Source organism: Sebastes fasciatus, chromosome 14 (genome assembly GCF_043250625.1).
Source record: "Sebastes fasciatus isolate fSebFas1 chromosome 14, fSebFas1.pri, whole genome shotgun sequence".
NCBI classification, from domain to species: Eukaryota; Metazoa; Chordata; class Actinopteri; order Perciformes; family Sebastidae; genus Sebastes; species Sebastes fasciatus.
In genome coordinates, this window is record NC_133808.1 from 10,892,615 (window position 1) to 10,910,821 (window position 18,207).

General features: G+C 41.3%; 1 protein-coding gene across 4 annotated transcripts in view; it reads right to left on the reverse strand.

Moving 5' to 3' along the window:
• Window positions 1-18,207, reverse strand: part of tbc1d4 (TBC1 domain family, member 4) — a 37,656-nt gene that overhangs the window by 15,588 nt on the left and 3,861 nt on the right. For 3 of the 4 annotated variants that reach the window (XR_012597109.1, XM_074658720.1, XM_074658719.1), the window contains exons 3-13: window positions 12,358-12,486; window positions 12,022-12,253; window positions 10,062-10,306; window positions 8,941-9,030; window positions 7,801-7,905; window positions 7,173-7,305; window positions 6,989-7,080; window positions 6,703-6,810; window positions 5,043-5,159; window positions 4,065-4,124; window positions 400-620 (exon numbers count right to left, since the gene is read on the reverse strand). Coding sequence is in view for 3 of the 4 variants with exons in the window: in XM_074658720.1 (XP_074514821.1) it covers window positions 400-620; window positions 4,065-4,124; window positions 5,043-5,159; window positions 6,703-6,810; window positions 6,989-7,080; window positions 7,173-7,305; window positions 7,801-7,905; window positions 8,941-9,030; window positions 10,062-10,306; window positions 12,022-12,253; window positions 12,358-12,486 (1,532 nt within the window). In the remaining variant the exon portion in view is untranslated. Of the gene's footprint in view, window positions 1-399; window positions 621-970; window positions 1,109-4,064; window positions 4,125-5,042; window positions 5,160-6,702; window positions 6,811-6,988; window positions 7,081-7,172; window positions 7,306-7,800; window positions 7,906-8,940; window positions 9,031-10,061; window positions 10,307-12,021; window positions 12,254-12,357; window positions 12,487-18,207 lie in introns of those variants that run through there. The other variant, XM_074658721.1, reaches the window with a different exon arrangement.

Genomic DNA, 18,207 nt, shown 5'->3' on the forward strand with positions numbered 1-18,207 from the left:
GGTGAGAGAAAAACACTGAGGAACACATGAGGGATCAAAACAGTGACAGGAAACTTGTGATGCTATTGTTCAAGGATAGCGGAGCAGGAGGTGGAGCAGATTTAGGACTGATCAAAGCGCTGCAAATAGATTACATTGTATGTGTGTAGATCAAAAGGTTGACTAAATATTTAGTTAGTGTAAAACCGATTAAAAGAGAAGTGTCAGGTTCTGATTTTCTAAGCAAAGATAGCATTAGCCATATCTTAAAAAAAAAAAATGCAAAAGCTCACTGCTGTAGAAACATTTTAGTGCAATGCACTCTGTGCAGAACATCCACTCCTGCAGCATTAATAAGAGATGCATGTTCTGCATTGGTCATTCCTTTCTCCCACTGGTTCAAACTAGGAAGGAGGTTACCTGCTCTGCAGCAGTTCTGGGTTAACAGACTGTTGTCTGCGTAGCGGAGCCTGTCTGCCCTGGCTGGCCGGCTGGCCCTCGAAGGAGATGCGTTTCTTCACAGGTAGATGGCTGAAGGTGTGGGCTCGCCGACGGAACTGCATGCCGGCTTCCACGTCGTCGTTGTTAGGGGAAGGAGGAGGGGAACCTGGAGGGGAGTGTCCGGGGGATTCCTCATCCTGCTGTGGAGGACCGAACATGACAAAGATGTCAGCGCTTAAGTGAAAAAAACTTTTGCAGTGATGCACATTTATGAGATTTTATACATAAGCATGGTTGGATTTTCTGGTGCATCTGACTGTGACAGGGTGAAACAATGACATAATGGTGACTAATAACAAATTTCTCTAAATTATTCTGCATAGCTACGCAGGTCAATAACCTAAGTATAAGCAGGCAAAAGTCAAAGTCACGCCAAATGTCTTTAGAACTCAAAACCACACACACACAGCTGGTAACTCTATTCCAGAGGCACAGCCCAAAGCCAAATAAAACATCACCTCAATTGCTCAAGTTACAGGTCTGCACTCACCTAGCCAATGCAACCCCACAGCAAGACTCGTTCCAGGTTTAACTTTCCACTCTTGGACTCAACGTTGCCTCATGCTTGGCAGTACAACTCCCACATCTATTGTATTCTAATGGACAACGTCCTGTGACTCACGGCCTCACACACTATTGGTGGGCAGGACGTCAGCGGCTCAACTCCACATGATAACCCTCCAATCTCCTCCCTTCGTGCTTTTACAGCCCTCCCTCTCAGAGATCCGACGTGAAATTCAGCAATATTTGTGCTGCTTCTTTCAATGCACATAGAAAAAAAAACCTGCAAGGTCTAATAGAGCTACTGCTGCTATCTCGAAAGTCCTTGCACTGTTGATCACAATGCAGGTTGGAAAAGGTGTGTTGCACACGTGTAAATCATGCTAGATGTCAGGTAAATGGCTTGATTTTGATTTGTAGATTTTAGGAAACACTGATAAGATAAAGTGACTCAGTGGATCAGACACTCGTGTAGTGTAGTGCTGGGCTAAGGAAGAGGAAGCCAGAACAGGCATGGCTCAGCAGGCGGACAACTGGAACATCCTGACTTGAATTTCCTGCTCAACATTGGCATCCTGACACAATCCCCAGATGACTACTTATTGGCTTAAACCTGCAGTAGGCAGAATGTCTTTGGCATCATTGGGCAAAAATTCCAAAATAGCCTTTCATCATATTGTTATTCAAGTGTTCTGAGAGAAAACTAGACTTCTGCACCTCCTCATGGCTCTGTTTTCAGGCTTTTTCAGGCATTACAGAAACAGAATATTGATTCATATTTGATCAGCGCTGCCTAGTTTGACCGTTTGATCGGAGTTCGCTAGTGATTGACAGCTGCTCAGAGGCGACAAGGCTCCAGCTCAGCTCTGATTGGTTGTTTTCCTCCAGTCTGTGAAATCTTGCAGATGCTATTAGGAGCATAGGAGGACACAGAGTCACATGCTTTTTTTCAGATTACCTGTCTCATGCACTACTGTCTACCCATTCTACCCACTGCAGCTTTAATCAAAGGGCAAACATTCTTCTGACCGTCACTAACATAACAAAGAAAGCGAAGATTGTCCTTGTACATACAGAATATCCACATGTGTAATCATGTCACTTCATTTTGCATAGAACAACAACAGAGGGACATCGTAATGATACTTATAAAGATGCTTATGAAAATACCATTACTTGGTCCTCAGAAGTAGGGTTGTCTGTGGCATTGTGACTATGACTGATTGATATGCTTTTCTTTTTTTTTCAAATCTGCGCTGGCTGTCAGTGTTGGTAGATTTAGTGAAAGTAAGAGATACAGCAGCTTAATAAAATCCCATCACTTGGAGCTGCCACTTGAGGGCTGATGTGAATAATTTCCCCCACTTGTCGTTTCATAGTTCTAGTAAATCTGACATGACATGATTGATGCAGCAGGCAAAGTAAGTCATATGACAGCTGCATAGAGGGTCTATATATAATATGTCTGTGCGTTGAATACTATGAGAAACACATCTTTAAATGGGGAAGTCCAACGATTTTACACATCAAATCTGTTTATAGGTCTTGGGGAGAACTACTGCATATGTGTGAAAAATATATGTGAAATAAAAGTCAGACTTTTGTGGCTCCAGAGGGAGCTATGTGAAATCTGATAAATTGCCTTAAGTGATGTCACTTGAGTCAGCATCGCTTTCCCCTTCACTAAATCATAAAAGTGGTGTTTATTTGTGAAGATTATCTCGCTGAACAAAACGTGTAAGTATCATAAACATTTGTTTGCCACAGAGTTTATTTTCTGCAATAATACAAAACCCGATGGAAAAATCCCATTGGGTTTTTGTCGAGGGAACCAGGGTGATGCTAACTTCCTGGTTGGCCTACAAAAATAGGTCATCCCTCGAGCACTCTATAAGAGGTTGACGTAGTCATTGCCGTTTTTAAGCCTCGAGTTCAGCATTTTGGCCGTCGCCATCTTGGTTTTTGCAACCAGAAGTGACAGGAGAGGGTGTACAACCAAACGCTGAATAAGACATTTCTAGGTGACCAAAATGTTATTATCTAGTAATTATGTTCAAGAAGTGAAAACACACTGTGAAAGGGTTAAAGTTGTAAGATGAAAACACGGACAACTCCCAGACCGGACAACTCCGTGGTAGCGAACTGTCAATCACAAGGTAGCTACCCCCTAAAGCATCCCCTGCTTTATGGTCTATCTGACTCTAAATGGGGCCATAATGTACTAAATGAACATCATGCTGTATTGAAGAAGACTTGAAACTAGTGATTGAGACCATAAATTCATGTTTACAATGTTTACTCAGGTAATAAATCAAGTGAGAAGTAGGCTCATTTTCTCATAGACGTCTATACAATCAGACTTCTTTTTGCAACCAGAGGAGTCGCCCCCTGCTGGTTGTTAGAAAGAATGCAAGTTAAAGGCACTTTCGCAATTGACTTCACTTTTCAGAACCCGAGGTTGCGGCCTGCATAAAACACTCAAATCTTTGACTGAACTATTGGCGGTGTAGTTGCATTGTGGGTAATGTTGGCGCAGGTTTTGACAAGGAAGAAGTGTGCGTGGAATAAAAAAAGACAATATCTCTGGTTCTGCTGCATCAATTTTTAACCTTCTTCTTTAAAACTGTCCACTGTGAGTCTGACAATGTTCCAGGAGTGCAATGCTAAATCGGTGGTGTACTCTTAACTCCCTCATGACTGATGGGGAGTCTGAGGGACTAACTCACACACACACTCCACATTCTGCACAGCAGTGACACGGTGGAGGCAACAACCCCAAATGGTTCACTGACAGCTCTGCCCTGGTCTTTTGACAGCTGCATCATGAAACTATGTGGGAATAATGCAGCGCAGAATCATCATCATCATTATCTCCATCATCTCCATGTGGGAAAAGAAATGTTGGCAGACTGCAGCTGCTGACATTGATGAAAGTGAAAGCATGTCCATCACACTTGTCCTTTTCTGAGGACAGAGATGGAATATAACATGCTTTTAAAAGCCACGGGGTAAAAAGTGAGAATTCCCAGAGTCCCTCGAGTGAAGTTCTGGGAATTCTCGTGTTCCCCCTCAAGGACACTTACCCTTTCAAAACTGCTCATGCTTCCCATGCTTCCCAAACGGCCCCGCATCCGGCTGGCACCCTGGTGACAGAAGTGATTGTATAATATGAAAGAAATTCTGAAATAACAAATACATAAATAAAAACATGTTTACGCCAATTGCTCATGACAAAAAGTGCAGTTGGTATTGACAAGAAGGTAGTAAAACATCGAGCAGCGATGAATCAGAAAATCATAAATGGCAAGAAATAAAAATAACTAATATTTCTTGACTTGATAACATCAACAGTGTCATTGTTCAGTTAAGTCTCTGAGACAATAACAGATGGCAGCAGAGGTCTCAGATTGCCTGGATCCCTCTATTAAGGAATTATTCTGCTGTCTCACTGGCAGATATGGGTCAATCCAAATCCCCTGGATGGCTGTGACACACAAACAGCAACTGATACAAAGAGAGACCAGAGAGACACATAAAGGTACACAGCACAGTGGCTATAGTCTGTCTGGGGTGGAGAAACAAGAGACAGAGACGAAGATTAAATTTAGAAAAACGAGAACCGGAATTACCGCCTCGCAGTTGTATGCCTCCGCCAAACCAGTCAAGCTGCAGTTTACATCCATGTCTGTCCAAAATGTCATAACTTCATCTTTTTATGTTATGAAATTGTCATAATTAAATGCATATGAATTCTTGATTTATGGCCAAATTGGTGTTTTGTGAGGTCACAGTGACTTTTGACCACCAAAATCTAATCAGTTTATCCTTCAAGTGGATATTTGTGCCAAATTTGAAGAAATCCCTCCAGACGTTCTTGAGATAACGCGTTCACGAGAATAGTACAGACAACCCAAAAACATAATGCCTATGGCAACAGCTGTCGTAGATTGGAGGCATAAAAAAAAAAATGCTAGATAAAATAACAGCAGGATATTAAATCAAGATAGAGGCGGGGGCAGAAAAGAAAATGTGTTATAAAAAGACCCTCTCTTGTGACCCACCCTTGCAAAGATGTTCTCCAGGGAGCTGGTAAGGGAGGTGCGTGCTTTATTCTTGAGAGCATCGAGTTTGAAGCGACTGCTGGTGGCTCCGCCGTCTGATGAGCTGTTTGCTGCATTCTGTCAGACGACATAACAACGGGAGCAGAGGGGTAAAAAACAATCACAGAAATAATTAATAAAATGTGATTTTCACTGTGAGCCTTTCAGTAAACACAACTCTGTAAGCACGCAGTAGCAAACCACAAGGCCAAGAATAATACTGGATCTGTTGTTGGTGTTCTGCCATTTGAATGATACTATTTAACATACAGGCCCTCAGGCTACATCATGCTAAAGTAATAATCCACAACCCCCTCGTACTTTAATGGCATGCTTTCCCCGAGGCACCTCATTGGATGTAACAGTGATTCAATTGATAACCAGATCAGGTCTTTTGTGGGAACATTATACTTTTATATGGGAAGTGATTTACTTTTAAGAGAGCAGTAAAGAGCGGAAAAAGTGAGCTTTTAGCAGCAATAACAGCCATCACAGGGAACAGAAATCCTAACACATTCTAGACACATTCCTAAAGCAATAACTCTCTACAACATCTCACCTCTGTCTAACAGAGAACTCATAACTCCATAGTTTCTGCCTCAACCAGATTCCATTCTGTTTTAGTCCTATAATAATTTTGGACAGCTACATTTGCACATTTACTACCTCAATTATTATTATTATTTTATTTATTTTTTTATTGAAGAACAAACACTGCACACTTTGTTAATGTACAGTATATAGTTTGTTGTTGCACACTTGCTAATATATATATAGGGTTATATGTTTTTATTTTTTAGCATTTTTTTATGCGAGTTGTGGTAGTCAGGTATATTTATAGTGTATTCCAGTATTCTTTATATTTTAGATTTTTTGGGATACATTTCTTTAGTGTTGCCATGTACATTGTATGTACTGTTCCTGTACATTGCTTGGATAACCTGCTGCTGTAACACAACAATTTCCCAATTTGGGATCAATAAAATCTATCTATTTATCTATACAACCTTAAAATCACTCACAGAAAAGTTGCTGAACACTGATAGAAAACCCTGTTTGACTTTTTTGTTGGAATTCAAGGATTTTAACTTTTTTTTTATTCTTTATTTTTTTTTTCTGTGGCCTTGTCTATTCAAAACTGCTGCTATTAAAACACAAAAATCCAAAAGAAAACCTGAGGATAAGAATTTCCTGTAGACAGAGAGGTCCAGAGGGCTGAGACACATTCAATTCTGTGCTATTTTGCAAAGAAATCCAATAATTTTCATTAACTCTTATGCTCTAAATTGACTTTCCTCACATTTCAAAGATGTTAAAGACCCTTGGAAACTTTTTAGGCATTCACATACAACCTTCGATTTAGCTTTTAGTGAAAATGTGTCTTCAGTTCAGACAAATCTGATTGGCAACTGAATCACATGTTTTCTGATCTAGGCAGCCCACAAAAAACTGTCTTGTTTCACAGTTTGTGGGTTGGTACTCCAGATACTCAAATGTGTGAGCACAAGTGCTGAAAAAGTGAGTTTTTCATGATGTGTCCCCTTTTAAAGTAAAATCTCAGAAATCAAATCTATAACCGACTATGATTTTCTTTTCAGCATCTCCAGGGTTAAGTATTTACCGGGGCCTCTCCGATGTGGAGGTGGGACTTCTGTTTGGTTCCACAGAGTTGTCTCAGATGGAGAATCACCAGCTCATTCTCCTCTTGGTCTGACCCGGGCTTCAGTCTCTGCAGACGGGGATACACAAAAAAACCAAGATGGAAAACACAGTACTTTGAAGCAGCAGATGCAGCATCTGTTAAAAAACAACTGTCTCTAGAAATCAATCACCAAAACTTGTCAATATGTCACTCATTTTTCAGATAATAAAGCACGCTGGCTCCAAGCAGCGGAGCCAAACTTTACCTGAACTCGTTCAAAAATCTCGGCCTGCTCATTGTCAGTCAGCTGGGAGAGATATTTTTGGATGGCTATCTTTGCTCTGGGTGGGTAGAGACCTGGAAACAGAGGAGGAAATAGGAATGCTCTTTTATGCTCCTTTAACATCAATATATTTATGAGTCAAGCCGGAGAGAGTGGCTGAGTTTACCTTCAATCCGCTCGCAGAGCTTGTGCAGGTCGTGCATGGGGCAGGCTTCACACAGCTGGACCGGAGTCTTGTTGCTCTGTAAGGCTGCTGCTGTAGTGAAGGCCTGCTTCAGGGTCATCATCACCTCATCCACCTGACACACACGAGACAAGCACACACACACACCAAAAGACAACACAGATTACAATAAAAGTATAGGGTTAAAGCTGCAGTTGGTAACTTTGAGCAAATATGGTAAAGTTATTTTTCTGAAAACATATGTGGAGAGAAATAGGCATTACAGTAACAGAATAATGATTCATATTTGATCAGCGCTGCCTAGTTTGATCGTTTGATCGGAGTTTGCGAGTTTCGCGATCAGTGACTGACAGCTTCTCCAGAGACTGCTCGGCTCTGATTGGTTGTTTTTGTTTGGGTACGGTGAAATCTTGCAAATGCCATTAGCAGCACCGGACGACACAGAGGCACATGATTTGTTCACAGATTATCTGTCTCATGCACTACTGTCTGGATATAGTGACCGTTTTATAAAAAAATTACTTTTTATCTTATTTGCTCAAAGTTACCGACTGCAGCTTTAAGAGCAAGAGCTGAAGTAATTTGAATGCACATGTTTTGTGTGACTTACCAGAGACTCGCTGGCACACTGGAAAACGTAGCTCACGTACTGACTGGGACCGGACTCTGACGGGTCCCGACAGATGAATCCAAAATGGTCGGACTGCTTGACACCCTGCATCAAATTCAAGACAAATAGGAAACTAGAATAAATCGCAGCAAGGGAAGACAATACTTTTGGATCTTTGTATTCAGTCCAGCAATACAACAGCACATGTCATATCAATAATATTACTAAGACTGCATACTATTTGTCCCATTCTTTACATGGCTGATGCTGAAACGCTTGTTCATGCATTTCTCTCATCTAGGCTTAATAATTGCATCACACTTTTCTCCGGTTTACCTAAATCAAGGATATTAACCAAAACTAGAAAATTGTATCATATTACCCCTGTTCTTATTCCATTACATTGGCTCCCTGTACATGCTAGATCAGACTTCAAGATCCTAATTTTAACTCATAAAGTATTACAGACTTGCACCAACTTACTTATCACCCCTAGCCACTCCTCATATACCTGCTAGGGTTTTACGAACCTCACTTAGTCTGCCTGAAATACTAATTACGGTTATCTATATAAAACTGTAAATTTTTGTATATTCTGCTAATGTTGCTATTGTTTGTATTGTATATATTGTGTGTGTCGAACTTTTCCATTCTTAATGCTTTTTAATGTAGTTTACATCACTTGTATACATTTGTTGTGTGTTTTGCTAATGCTTTACTTTGCTGTTTTTGTTCTATGTTCAGCCCTTTGCGGCATGCTTTGTGATATTGGACTATAATAAACTTTGACTTGACATGTCATTTTGACACCATAATGGCTTTTTCCATTCACCATTTCCATTTTCCATTCTATTTGTAAAATGGCCACTTTGCTCACACTAAACAGTGCTTTATCTTCACGCAGAATATCCATTTAAAGAAAGGGGATTGCATCGGACAGTAAAAAAATAACATATTTCTACATCACTCATAAAGATGTCATTTGCCATCAGTTGATATATAAAGGGCCTGATGTGCTGTAAAGATGGGCAGTGATGCATTAGATGTCTAGAACAGAAATGCATAAAATTAACGCTAGGACTGCAGCAGAGACAGAAAAGAGGCTTTTCGTGTGAATACAGCAAGTAAAAATAAACCAACCTGACAGCATGATGAGATATCTTTGAAGTTCTTCTCCAGCACCACCGTTTTACTGTCTGGACTTATGAGATTCACTTCAAAACGGCCGACCTGTGAATCACAAAAGTATATTACGGTCACACAGATTCATGCAAGAGCACATACAGATAAATAAAAACACAAAACAATAATATCTTCATACTGTTTGTGGATGATGGATATAACTTAAGGCAAACAATCTCAGTGTCAAGTAACTGATGACAAGGTCTATGACTATTCTGAGACCCGTTCAATGACATACATAAACACGCTCACGCACTCTCAAAATCAAGGTCAACAACGATTTTTCCCACAATTGACTGCCTATGTGGAGTATCATTATTGAGCGTTGTGTGCTCTAGTTTTTAAAATTAGCTCCACGAGGAAATGGACATGGTGTGTGAGGAGGAAAGGCAGCTGGCTCGCTCTGCAGCCCGGCGTGCTTTCTCACAAAGCGGCGGTTTACACAGGAGTCGCGCTGCACTCACAAATTCTACTCAGGAGTTACAGCCTCTTTAACTGAAGCGGCAACACGGGGCCGAGCTAGTAGTCTGTGCGTTGTAACTGCCAGCCACGTGCACATAAAAATGATTTGCAGTAGCAAGAAGCTGAGAACTAAACGCAGAGAGGGTTTCAATGACAAACGGCGTGAGGCAAGCAAGCATTTGGTTTTCTGGTGTGACAGACAAAACATCCATCCATCTCACTGACAGAGTCCAATAAACCTAACATCCACGACAATTTTGGAGTAAATCCAAAGCGTATAAAATATTACTACAACTCAGTACAACTGTCCATCTATAGCACGATCACACAAATGACTGTCATTCAAATATAATAGAGCCCTTGTTCCTGGCAAGGCACTTGGGTGCAAACTAAGCACTCAACAACAAAGCAGTTCTCTTATAATGAGAGAACATTTCTGTTATGATAAAGCTCCTCGGTGCTGTGTTCAACCAACGGACTAAGCTTCTACGGTAAGCTGGAGAAGGAGATAAGAAACCTCTGAGCCGCTGCACTCGTTGTGAAACCAAGACATCAGCAAAATGGTTAGACATCATTACTCTTCATGGAAGTCAACAGCACTTTTAAATGTCCTCTACCTGGAAGAGCATGGTGCGGTTCTTGTCTGAATCGGATGGCTGAACGTGGTTCGGTGCGCTCGAGTGTCTGCGGCGCGTGGGACCCATGATGACGCCTTCCCCCGGCTTCCTCTGCATACCCCCCGCCAGGCTGCTGCAGCGCGCACGGAACTCTTGGGGCTCCTCGAACCCAGAATCCTCCAGGATGCACTCGGGGAACGCTCCCCGCAGGCTGCTCTGGCTGGCACTGTTAGACAGGCCTTTACCTGAAACACATACAGCAAAGATACACTTGGGTTAACATACCTGGCACTTTTTTGCCACTATTCGTATTGGCGTACAGGGCCACCACAGGACCAATCAGACAAGTTTGACAATGTTATCCAGTTTAAAGCTAGGGTTGGTAATGTTCTCCAAAAAAATGTGTTGGTATATTTGTTTAAATTTTCACTACATTCTGATGGCAATCAATAAAACAAATGCTCAGACAAAAAAAAGAAATACAAATCTGGTATCTGTGGCTGTCACGGGACTGTAATAAGGTCGTCCAATCATTTCACTTGGCCCGAATATAATGATTGGATAAGTTACCTACCTGCCATGTTCTTTGTTTACATTTATTATGATAATTTTGTGGGAGTGGCTTTGGAGGGAGGCCTGAAGGGATGGACTATCAGTGACTTGGCGACTTTCTCGTTAGATTTAGGGACTTTTGGAGCTAGTGTTGCCAGCTACTCTAATCGAAAAAGAGTTGGCAAAACTGGGCTGGGTTTTTCAGTTGACTAATTATTTTAATCTAGCGTACTCTTGCTAGTTTCTCAACATTACCAACCCCAACTTTAACCAAATCATCATCTAATCTTACATTTCTCCTTATCATACTTACATTCTAAAATATGATATTACACAATATAATGACAATAATACATAAGGGATGTACAGCTAGCCGGTCATTCTTGTGAAATAAACCCATCAAGGCGATGCGTCACCCCGACGCCAAGCATCACCCTGAAGGGGTTTATTTCACAACAATGACCCGCTAGCTGTACATTATCCAGCTTACTACACGGCTACTTACTTAAGAAATCAATAATATGACACAAAAATGGTCCGCCAGAGTCCAACATCAGAACTGCGTCCATAGCAACAGTCTGTTATACATAGCAACGGTCTACTATGAAGAAATAACCGACCGTAACACCGCTGTGATTGACCAATCAAAATCAAGTATTCACCAGAGCAGTGTAATCATATTATAATATATAATAAGTAGCTCCACACTGCAATACAATAACAATGCTGTTTCTTAATTTAGCATTACTGTACATCTTCTACATGAACGATCAACTGGTGAGGATGCTGACTTCTTGAGTGACACTGCTGACCTATCCGTAAACTAAGCCAATAAGTAAAAATGGAGGAGGACTATAGCAGAGCTGCGCTGATCAGATAATCACGACACGGAAGCGTCTGAGAAACAGTGTGTGGACGTATGGGTCCTACACTGTAGTTGACAAAATGAATGCTGCTTGCCTTCTTGCCACCAAAGTGAGGCAGTGGAAGCACCAGGAAGGAGTGCCTTCTCAAGACACATAGTGCAGTTGCAAACTACACTGAAGGGTGAGACACTCTCTGACCACCGACATGGACATTGCTGGCCACACATGCTTCTGCGTCACAGCTCATTGCATCTCAAACTCACGCATTATGCTATACGGGTTGCGTTCAAATGAACTCAAACAAATTACATGTTAGTTCAAATTCAAACTTTTTGAAAAAGTGACAGCCCTATTAGCTAGCCTGCTACAGCTGGCATGAAAAGTCTGCTTATCAAATGAAGGACCCATTGTTTCCAAACATACAAAGGATTTCAAGCGGTAAATCTGCAGATTTGACACGTTGTTCTTACTGTAGTTGTGTGCACACAGGTTATTTCGATAAAACAGCTAATGCTAATCTTCAATCTGCATGAGGCTCTTACCTCCAGTCATGTCCTCCACGCCAGGGCTTTGGGGGTTTCCTATACTCTCATTCAGAACGGAGGAGAGTGGGTCTCCATCATCCCCAATGCGGAACTCCACCGGGGCAGTGTCCGTTGACCCTCGCTGGCCGTTGAGCAGTCGCAGACGCTTGCGCTCGACCTCGTGCTGATGAAACTTTTCGATGCAGTCATCGATGAGGGTGGCTGGAGCCTTTTTGTGCAGAACCGTCACCTGGATTTTTTTTTTATATATTTTTTTTTTAATTCAGCAGCATTAATACAATTTCTTAATTCAATGAAAACTCTTCAGATTTGAGGAGCACATTCATTTTCTACCTTGCCACAGTAAAGCACTTCAAACTTCTGGGAGTTGTAGAAGGCCTCTTCTGCTTCCTGTTTTGGCTTGGCGTCTTCCTTTAGGGCGGATTTGGACACTTGGCGAATACTGCTGACCACCTCGGGGACCTGTAAGAAAGGAGAGTGGAACGAAGGGATATGATGAACAGGAAAACATTAACGAGGAAAACCATAACAAAAGAGAAAGGGAAGTGAACTGGAACCAAACGCCGGAGGAGGTTTTCTCTGCAGCTCTTCCCAAACAACTGAACAACATGAGAATAAATCAGCAAAACAGCTGAGACAGACACAATAACATCAATTGCAATAACCGTATTACCTCGAAAGACGGACTTGTTTCAAGTTTCTAGAATATTAAAGGGGACCTATTATGCTTTTGTGCTTTTTCCTTTTCCTTTAGTGTGTTATATATATTTTTTGTGCATGTAAAAGGTCTGCAAAGTTACAAAGCCTAAAGCCAAAGGGATTTACTCTCCCCCACAGAAACACTGCTCCTGAACTGCCTGAAACATCGCGCTTGAAGTCCCTCCTTTTTCCCCGCAACGTGGTGATGTCACTAAGTAACACATTTGCCTGATACCTGCCTAGCAGCTAGTTTGGCACGCCCTCAAACAAAGCTAATTAGAGTGGAATCCAAAGAGTTTGGTTCGGTTGATCAATCACAACAGAGTGGGTCAGCTGACCAATCAGAGCAGACTGGGCTTTTTGGGAGGGGGGGGCAGGATCTCAAACAGAGCGTTTCAGACAGAGGGTGAAAAGAGGTGCTGCAGCACAGCAGGTATGAGACAAATACAGCGTTTTTTGAACACATGTAAACATTTCAGAAACCCAAAATACAAGTATGCACATGAAAATGAGCATAATAGTTCCTCTTTAAAAATCGCATCATAACAATGCAGATATTTTTGGACATACATGTAGACTCAATGCACAAACAGCAGTCAACACAGAACATGTCACAAGTCCGTCAGTTGCAGTTCACTCAAGAACTTGTTTTGATTAACAAATAATATGACCCGACTTCATGTTGCGACTTTAAATAACTCAAGGCTAAAAACAAATATCAGCACAAGATTTGAACTAACTCAGGCCAGTCAACAACGGACAGACCGAACACTACATGGGTAGCAGAAGTAGGCGAGGAGACAGGAAACGCTCACACTCCATAGGACAGAAGACAAAACAAAGAGCTGGAAGGAATCAGAGACTTGAAGGTCACTGAGCCTGTTTCTGCACTTGTTTGACTCCTGCAGCAAGCAGGAAATCTGTTTTGGTAACTTGCATACAGGAAAAAAAAAAGAAACAAACAAGTCAAGACAGAAAAATTTAAGTGTTTCAAAGCACACTCTTGAGCAATACTTGTGAATGTAAAGCCAGTCCATCATTCAGTCATGAATGACACTTTTACAGTTGAGATCACAGTCATTTTAACAGACCCAACAGGACTGACAGCCTATGAGTTCCAGCTCTCTAAAAAGCAAGAGTGCCTAGAACCAGCCAAGGTCAGACAAATACCACGTTTAAGACAACAACGAGCGCTAAAACAAACAGTGGCTATCTGATAAGCGTTGCCTGCTGAGCAAATATATTTATTATGTAGACTATGGAGGGAAGTTATGTAACAAAATCAGTCTTACATCAGAGGTGTGACCAGAACAACAGAGTAGAAGCGGGAGGGCAGGGAAAACAGGAAAGGATTGCAAATAATATAAAAGTCCATCCTGCTTTTCATGGAGGCCAGTTCATGTGTGAGACACAAGAGATCAAATACTTGTCTGCCATATTGCCGCTGTGGCTACATGAGCTATTTTAAAGTGCCTGCCTTTCCAAGGGTTGAGCTGTGCGTAGCTGGTGACACAGGGCTGTGTTGGAGACGAGGAAGAGGGCAGGTGGTGGGTGGTTAGTCATACATACTCAGCCATCTGTTCACTCCCAACAGAACTGACCTGTGCAATTGATTTTTGTAACAGTTTGGCTGGTTTATTTTTCTGGAAATCCTTGAAAACTTTCAAAGCATATTTTGAGATAACAGCAAACTTCAGGGAGCAGAGACCTTTATCTACACATAGTTATAGCCACAAAATAACCTGAAACATGTCACCATAATTTACCATGTGTGAAAAAAACAGTATCTGAAATCACCCTGGCTACTAGGGCTGTGTATTTGGCAAGAATCTGGCGATACAATGCGCATCATGATACAGGGGTTACGATTAAATGTATCGCGATATATTGCGATACGGTAAGCAAGGGGATATATTGCAATTTTTTCATCTAATTTTTTTAAAACTGTCCTAGAATAAAGAACACACAACCATATGTATAAAATTAGAGTTTAAAAAGTTATGTTTTTATGCAGTCAGAACAGTGGGATCTGCATTTCCATTTATCCCCTTTAGTCCCTGTAACATCCAACATCATAGCACTACTTTGAGAGAGCACATACACTAAGGGCGCATCTCTTTGCAAATGAAATTAAGTATTGACTGAGTTAATCCTTGCATGTAAACTATTAATTAAAAATCTTTAAATTAAAAATTAAAACAATTTTGAGAATCGATACAGTATCACAAAACATAATATTGCGATATTTTATTTTTTTCTATATTTTCTTACACCCCTACTGGCTACCTTTGTGGGGAAAAAAGGATTTGGCAAAAGCAGTGCTGACACTATGAGGTCAAGGTAATTCAGAGGCCTTCGTTGGCTGAGAATCACAGCTGCACCGTCTGATCCGTCACGCAACCAGGCCTGTGTAGGAAAGAAATAACAGTGCCGTCTTAACATTTAAGGGCACTGCTGGATTATACATGAGTAAGATGACGCCACAGCACCATTTGATCTGATTAATTATTTGTAGCCAACCCAATACACACAGCCATTAAGTGTGCTCATTCCTTGTGTGGAGACAGGCACAGACAGGCAAAAAGCTGTTAGGGAGGGAAAGCCATGTGCTTTCCACTGGATATCTCTTCAGACAGAGCCTCCCACTCCGATGGTTCTTCAAACTGGTTTTTACATCTAACCTTCACCCATCATTGCCTGGCTTTATCAAACAATATCTGTGATCCAAAGCCTGACTACATAAACACCAGCAGCTTTAGAGCTTAGGAGAAAACAAACACGAGGATTGTCCTCTCTGAGCTGGTGGAGTCCCGAGCACCCTCAGTGCACGGCTCATGTCATGTCAAACCTCCCTACAATAGGCCTAATAATATCTGGTCAAACAGTAGCTTGGGCATGTGTAGTTCTGTTGCACTTATCGGCACCGTTATAGAGGATCTATTAGGCTTTTGTGCTTTTCCCCTTTCCTTTGGTGTGTTATATAGTTTTTGTGCCTGTAAAAGGTCTGCAAAGTTACAAAGCCCAAAGTCCATGCCAAAGGGAATTACTCTCCCCCAAACACTGCTCCTGAACTGCCTTGAAGTTCCGCCTTTTCTTCTGTAACATGGTGATGTCACCAAGTAACACATTTGCATTAGGGCTGTCCCGAATACTATTTTTTGGGCTTCGAAGCTTCAGTAAGAAATATTCAAAAGGTATTCTAAGCTTTGGGACAGCGCCGCTGCCGCACTACTGTACACTCACGCACCTCTACTCAAAACAAACAGCGATATCTGTCTGAGAAAAACTAATAATTAATGTTGAATATGAATAATGAATAATGTTGTGGGATTATTTCTTATTTCATGGTCTATTTTGGGATTTATACTTTATTATTACATACTTACATATATAGAAAAAACAAAAAACAAAGCATTTGAATACTGATTTAAAGGTCGATTACCATGGCAACGCTTGAAGCTTCGAAGCATGCGGGTCAGCCCTAATTTGCATAATACCTGCCCAGCAGCTAGTTTGGCAAGCCCCCACACAAAGCTAGTTGGAGCGGAGCTGAAGCGGAGAAGAGTTTGGTTCAGTTGAGTGGGCCAGCTGACCAATCAGAGCAGACTAGGCTTTTCAGGAAGGGGAGGGCAGGAGCTCAAACAGAGCGTTTCAGACAGAGAGTGAAAAGAGGTGCTGCAGCACAGTCAGTATGAGAAAAAGTAAAGCGTTTTTTCAACATTAAAGCATGTAGACATGTTCTAGTAGAAATCCCAAATACAAGTACGCACCCCGAAAGTGAGCATAATAGGTCCTCTTTAAAAAATAAAAAAAACACGGTGACGACCCAACACACTTGCCCACACCATCCACAATAGACCTAATTAGGTTTATCTTAGGTTATCATTGTGTCAATACGAGATAAGGATGAAAGCAGACAAAGAGGCCCATGTCAGGACAGAAGCAATGCAAGATTACATACTTTTTATGTTAGAAGTAATCAATATAAGTTCTTGCAAAGTTACTCAAAATAAATAAAACAAGAAAATCCAAATTACAGCTGAACTTAATTTTAATTAAAACTTTAAATGTCAACTTTCAACAGTTCAATCCAACCCAGGTGAAAAAAAAAAGTTGAATAAGAATCCACCTAATGAAATATAGGCAACTGATAAAGAATTCTGTTGCTTGTTAACCTGAATAAATACTGTTGCTTTCAAACATATCAGTCTTTGTGTGGCTGGAGCTCTCCCAAGGATCGCTTCTAAAGGCACCTTACTGTTCTCACTACGGCTGTGACGTCCAGCCAGTGCTTTTCCATCTGCCTGAGGACAAACTGGCCACAGCAATTTAACAAAGTTCATGTCCCAACTCAAAACAAAGCAGGACAAGGGCTCTTATGTCACCTTAACATCAGCCAAGAAGCTCATATCGTAAGTAAATCACAATGTATCAAGACAGCAGTGAAATAAAGTGACTTTTACTTTACTTTACTTCCTCCCGTACACGTTTGCTGCATCAAACATGTGATTTTTGCCATGGAAGATCCACGTTGTGTGTCTTGAGTATGTCATTACGGTACAACATCAGACCCAGACCAATTATATTTCATTTAAAAAATGATCAGGGGCAGTCAGTTCTCTATTAGAACAAGTATACTCTCACATTGTGCCTTCAATTAAATAGATACACCCTTTAATTTGCACTGTCAAACCAATGTACTGTACAGCTAAAAAGAGACGCAACTGCAAACAATGGAAACAGTTGACTTATAGGATTTAGTGATCATATGGTAAAGGCAGGCATTATTTTCAAGCATGCAAAGCTACTTTAACAATAACACTTTAACAATCAGTTAGTTTGTTTGTGTTATCGTGTGGCTTTGGTTAGTTTGGATTCACCAAAGTCACACTATAACACAAACACACTAACCGATCAAGGCAGTGTGTTTGTGTCTGGTGTCTGGCGGCTGTGGCGAGAGCATAGACAGATACAACGGCTTCAGTTCCCCGCCGGAAAGGACTGTCTAACGGCAAGGTGAAGCAGTGAAAATATTCTAAATATAGCGTAGACTTAAACTGATATTGATTTATTTTTTATGTGAGCCTTTCTTTTAGGTGGCTAAAATATGTTTTGTCGTCATCCCCGTCCACAGCAGTACATTGCTTTTTTCCATGCGGTAACGCCTGTCTGTTTCTCCAAGCTGGGGGCGTGCCGACTGTCATCTACCGTAGGTAATACACTAACTAATTGATAAGTACCTCATACAACCCCACTTCAAGGCACCCAAACTATCCCTTTAACACCTCTCAATAGCAGAGAAAGGAAAAAGCCATGTCTGTTTTACTCCATAACACTGATAGAAATAAGAAAATGTATTGAAGTTTCCTAGATGTTGATTTAGACTTTTAAAACGCAGTCAAGTAAGTCACTTGTGTTGGCTCACTCCATGTCGCTGAATGATAACCGGGCACCCATAAAGACAGCAGAGGGTCACCCAGTGAG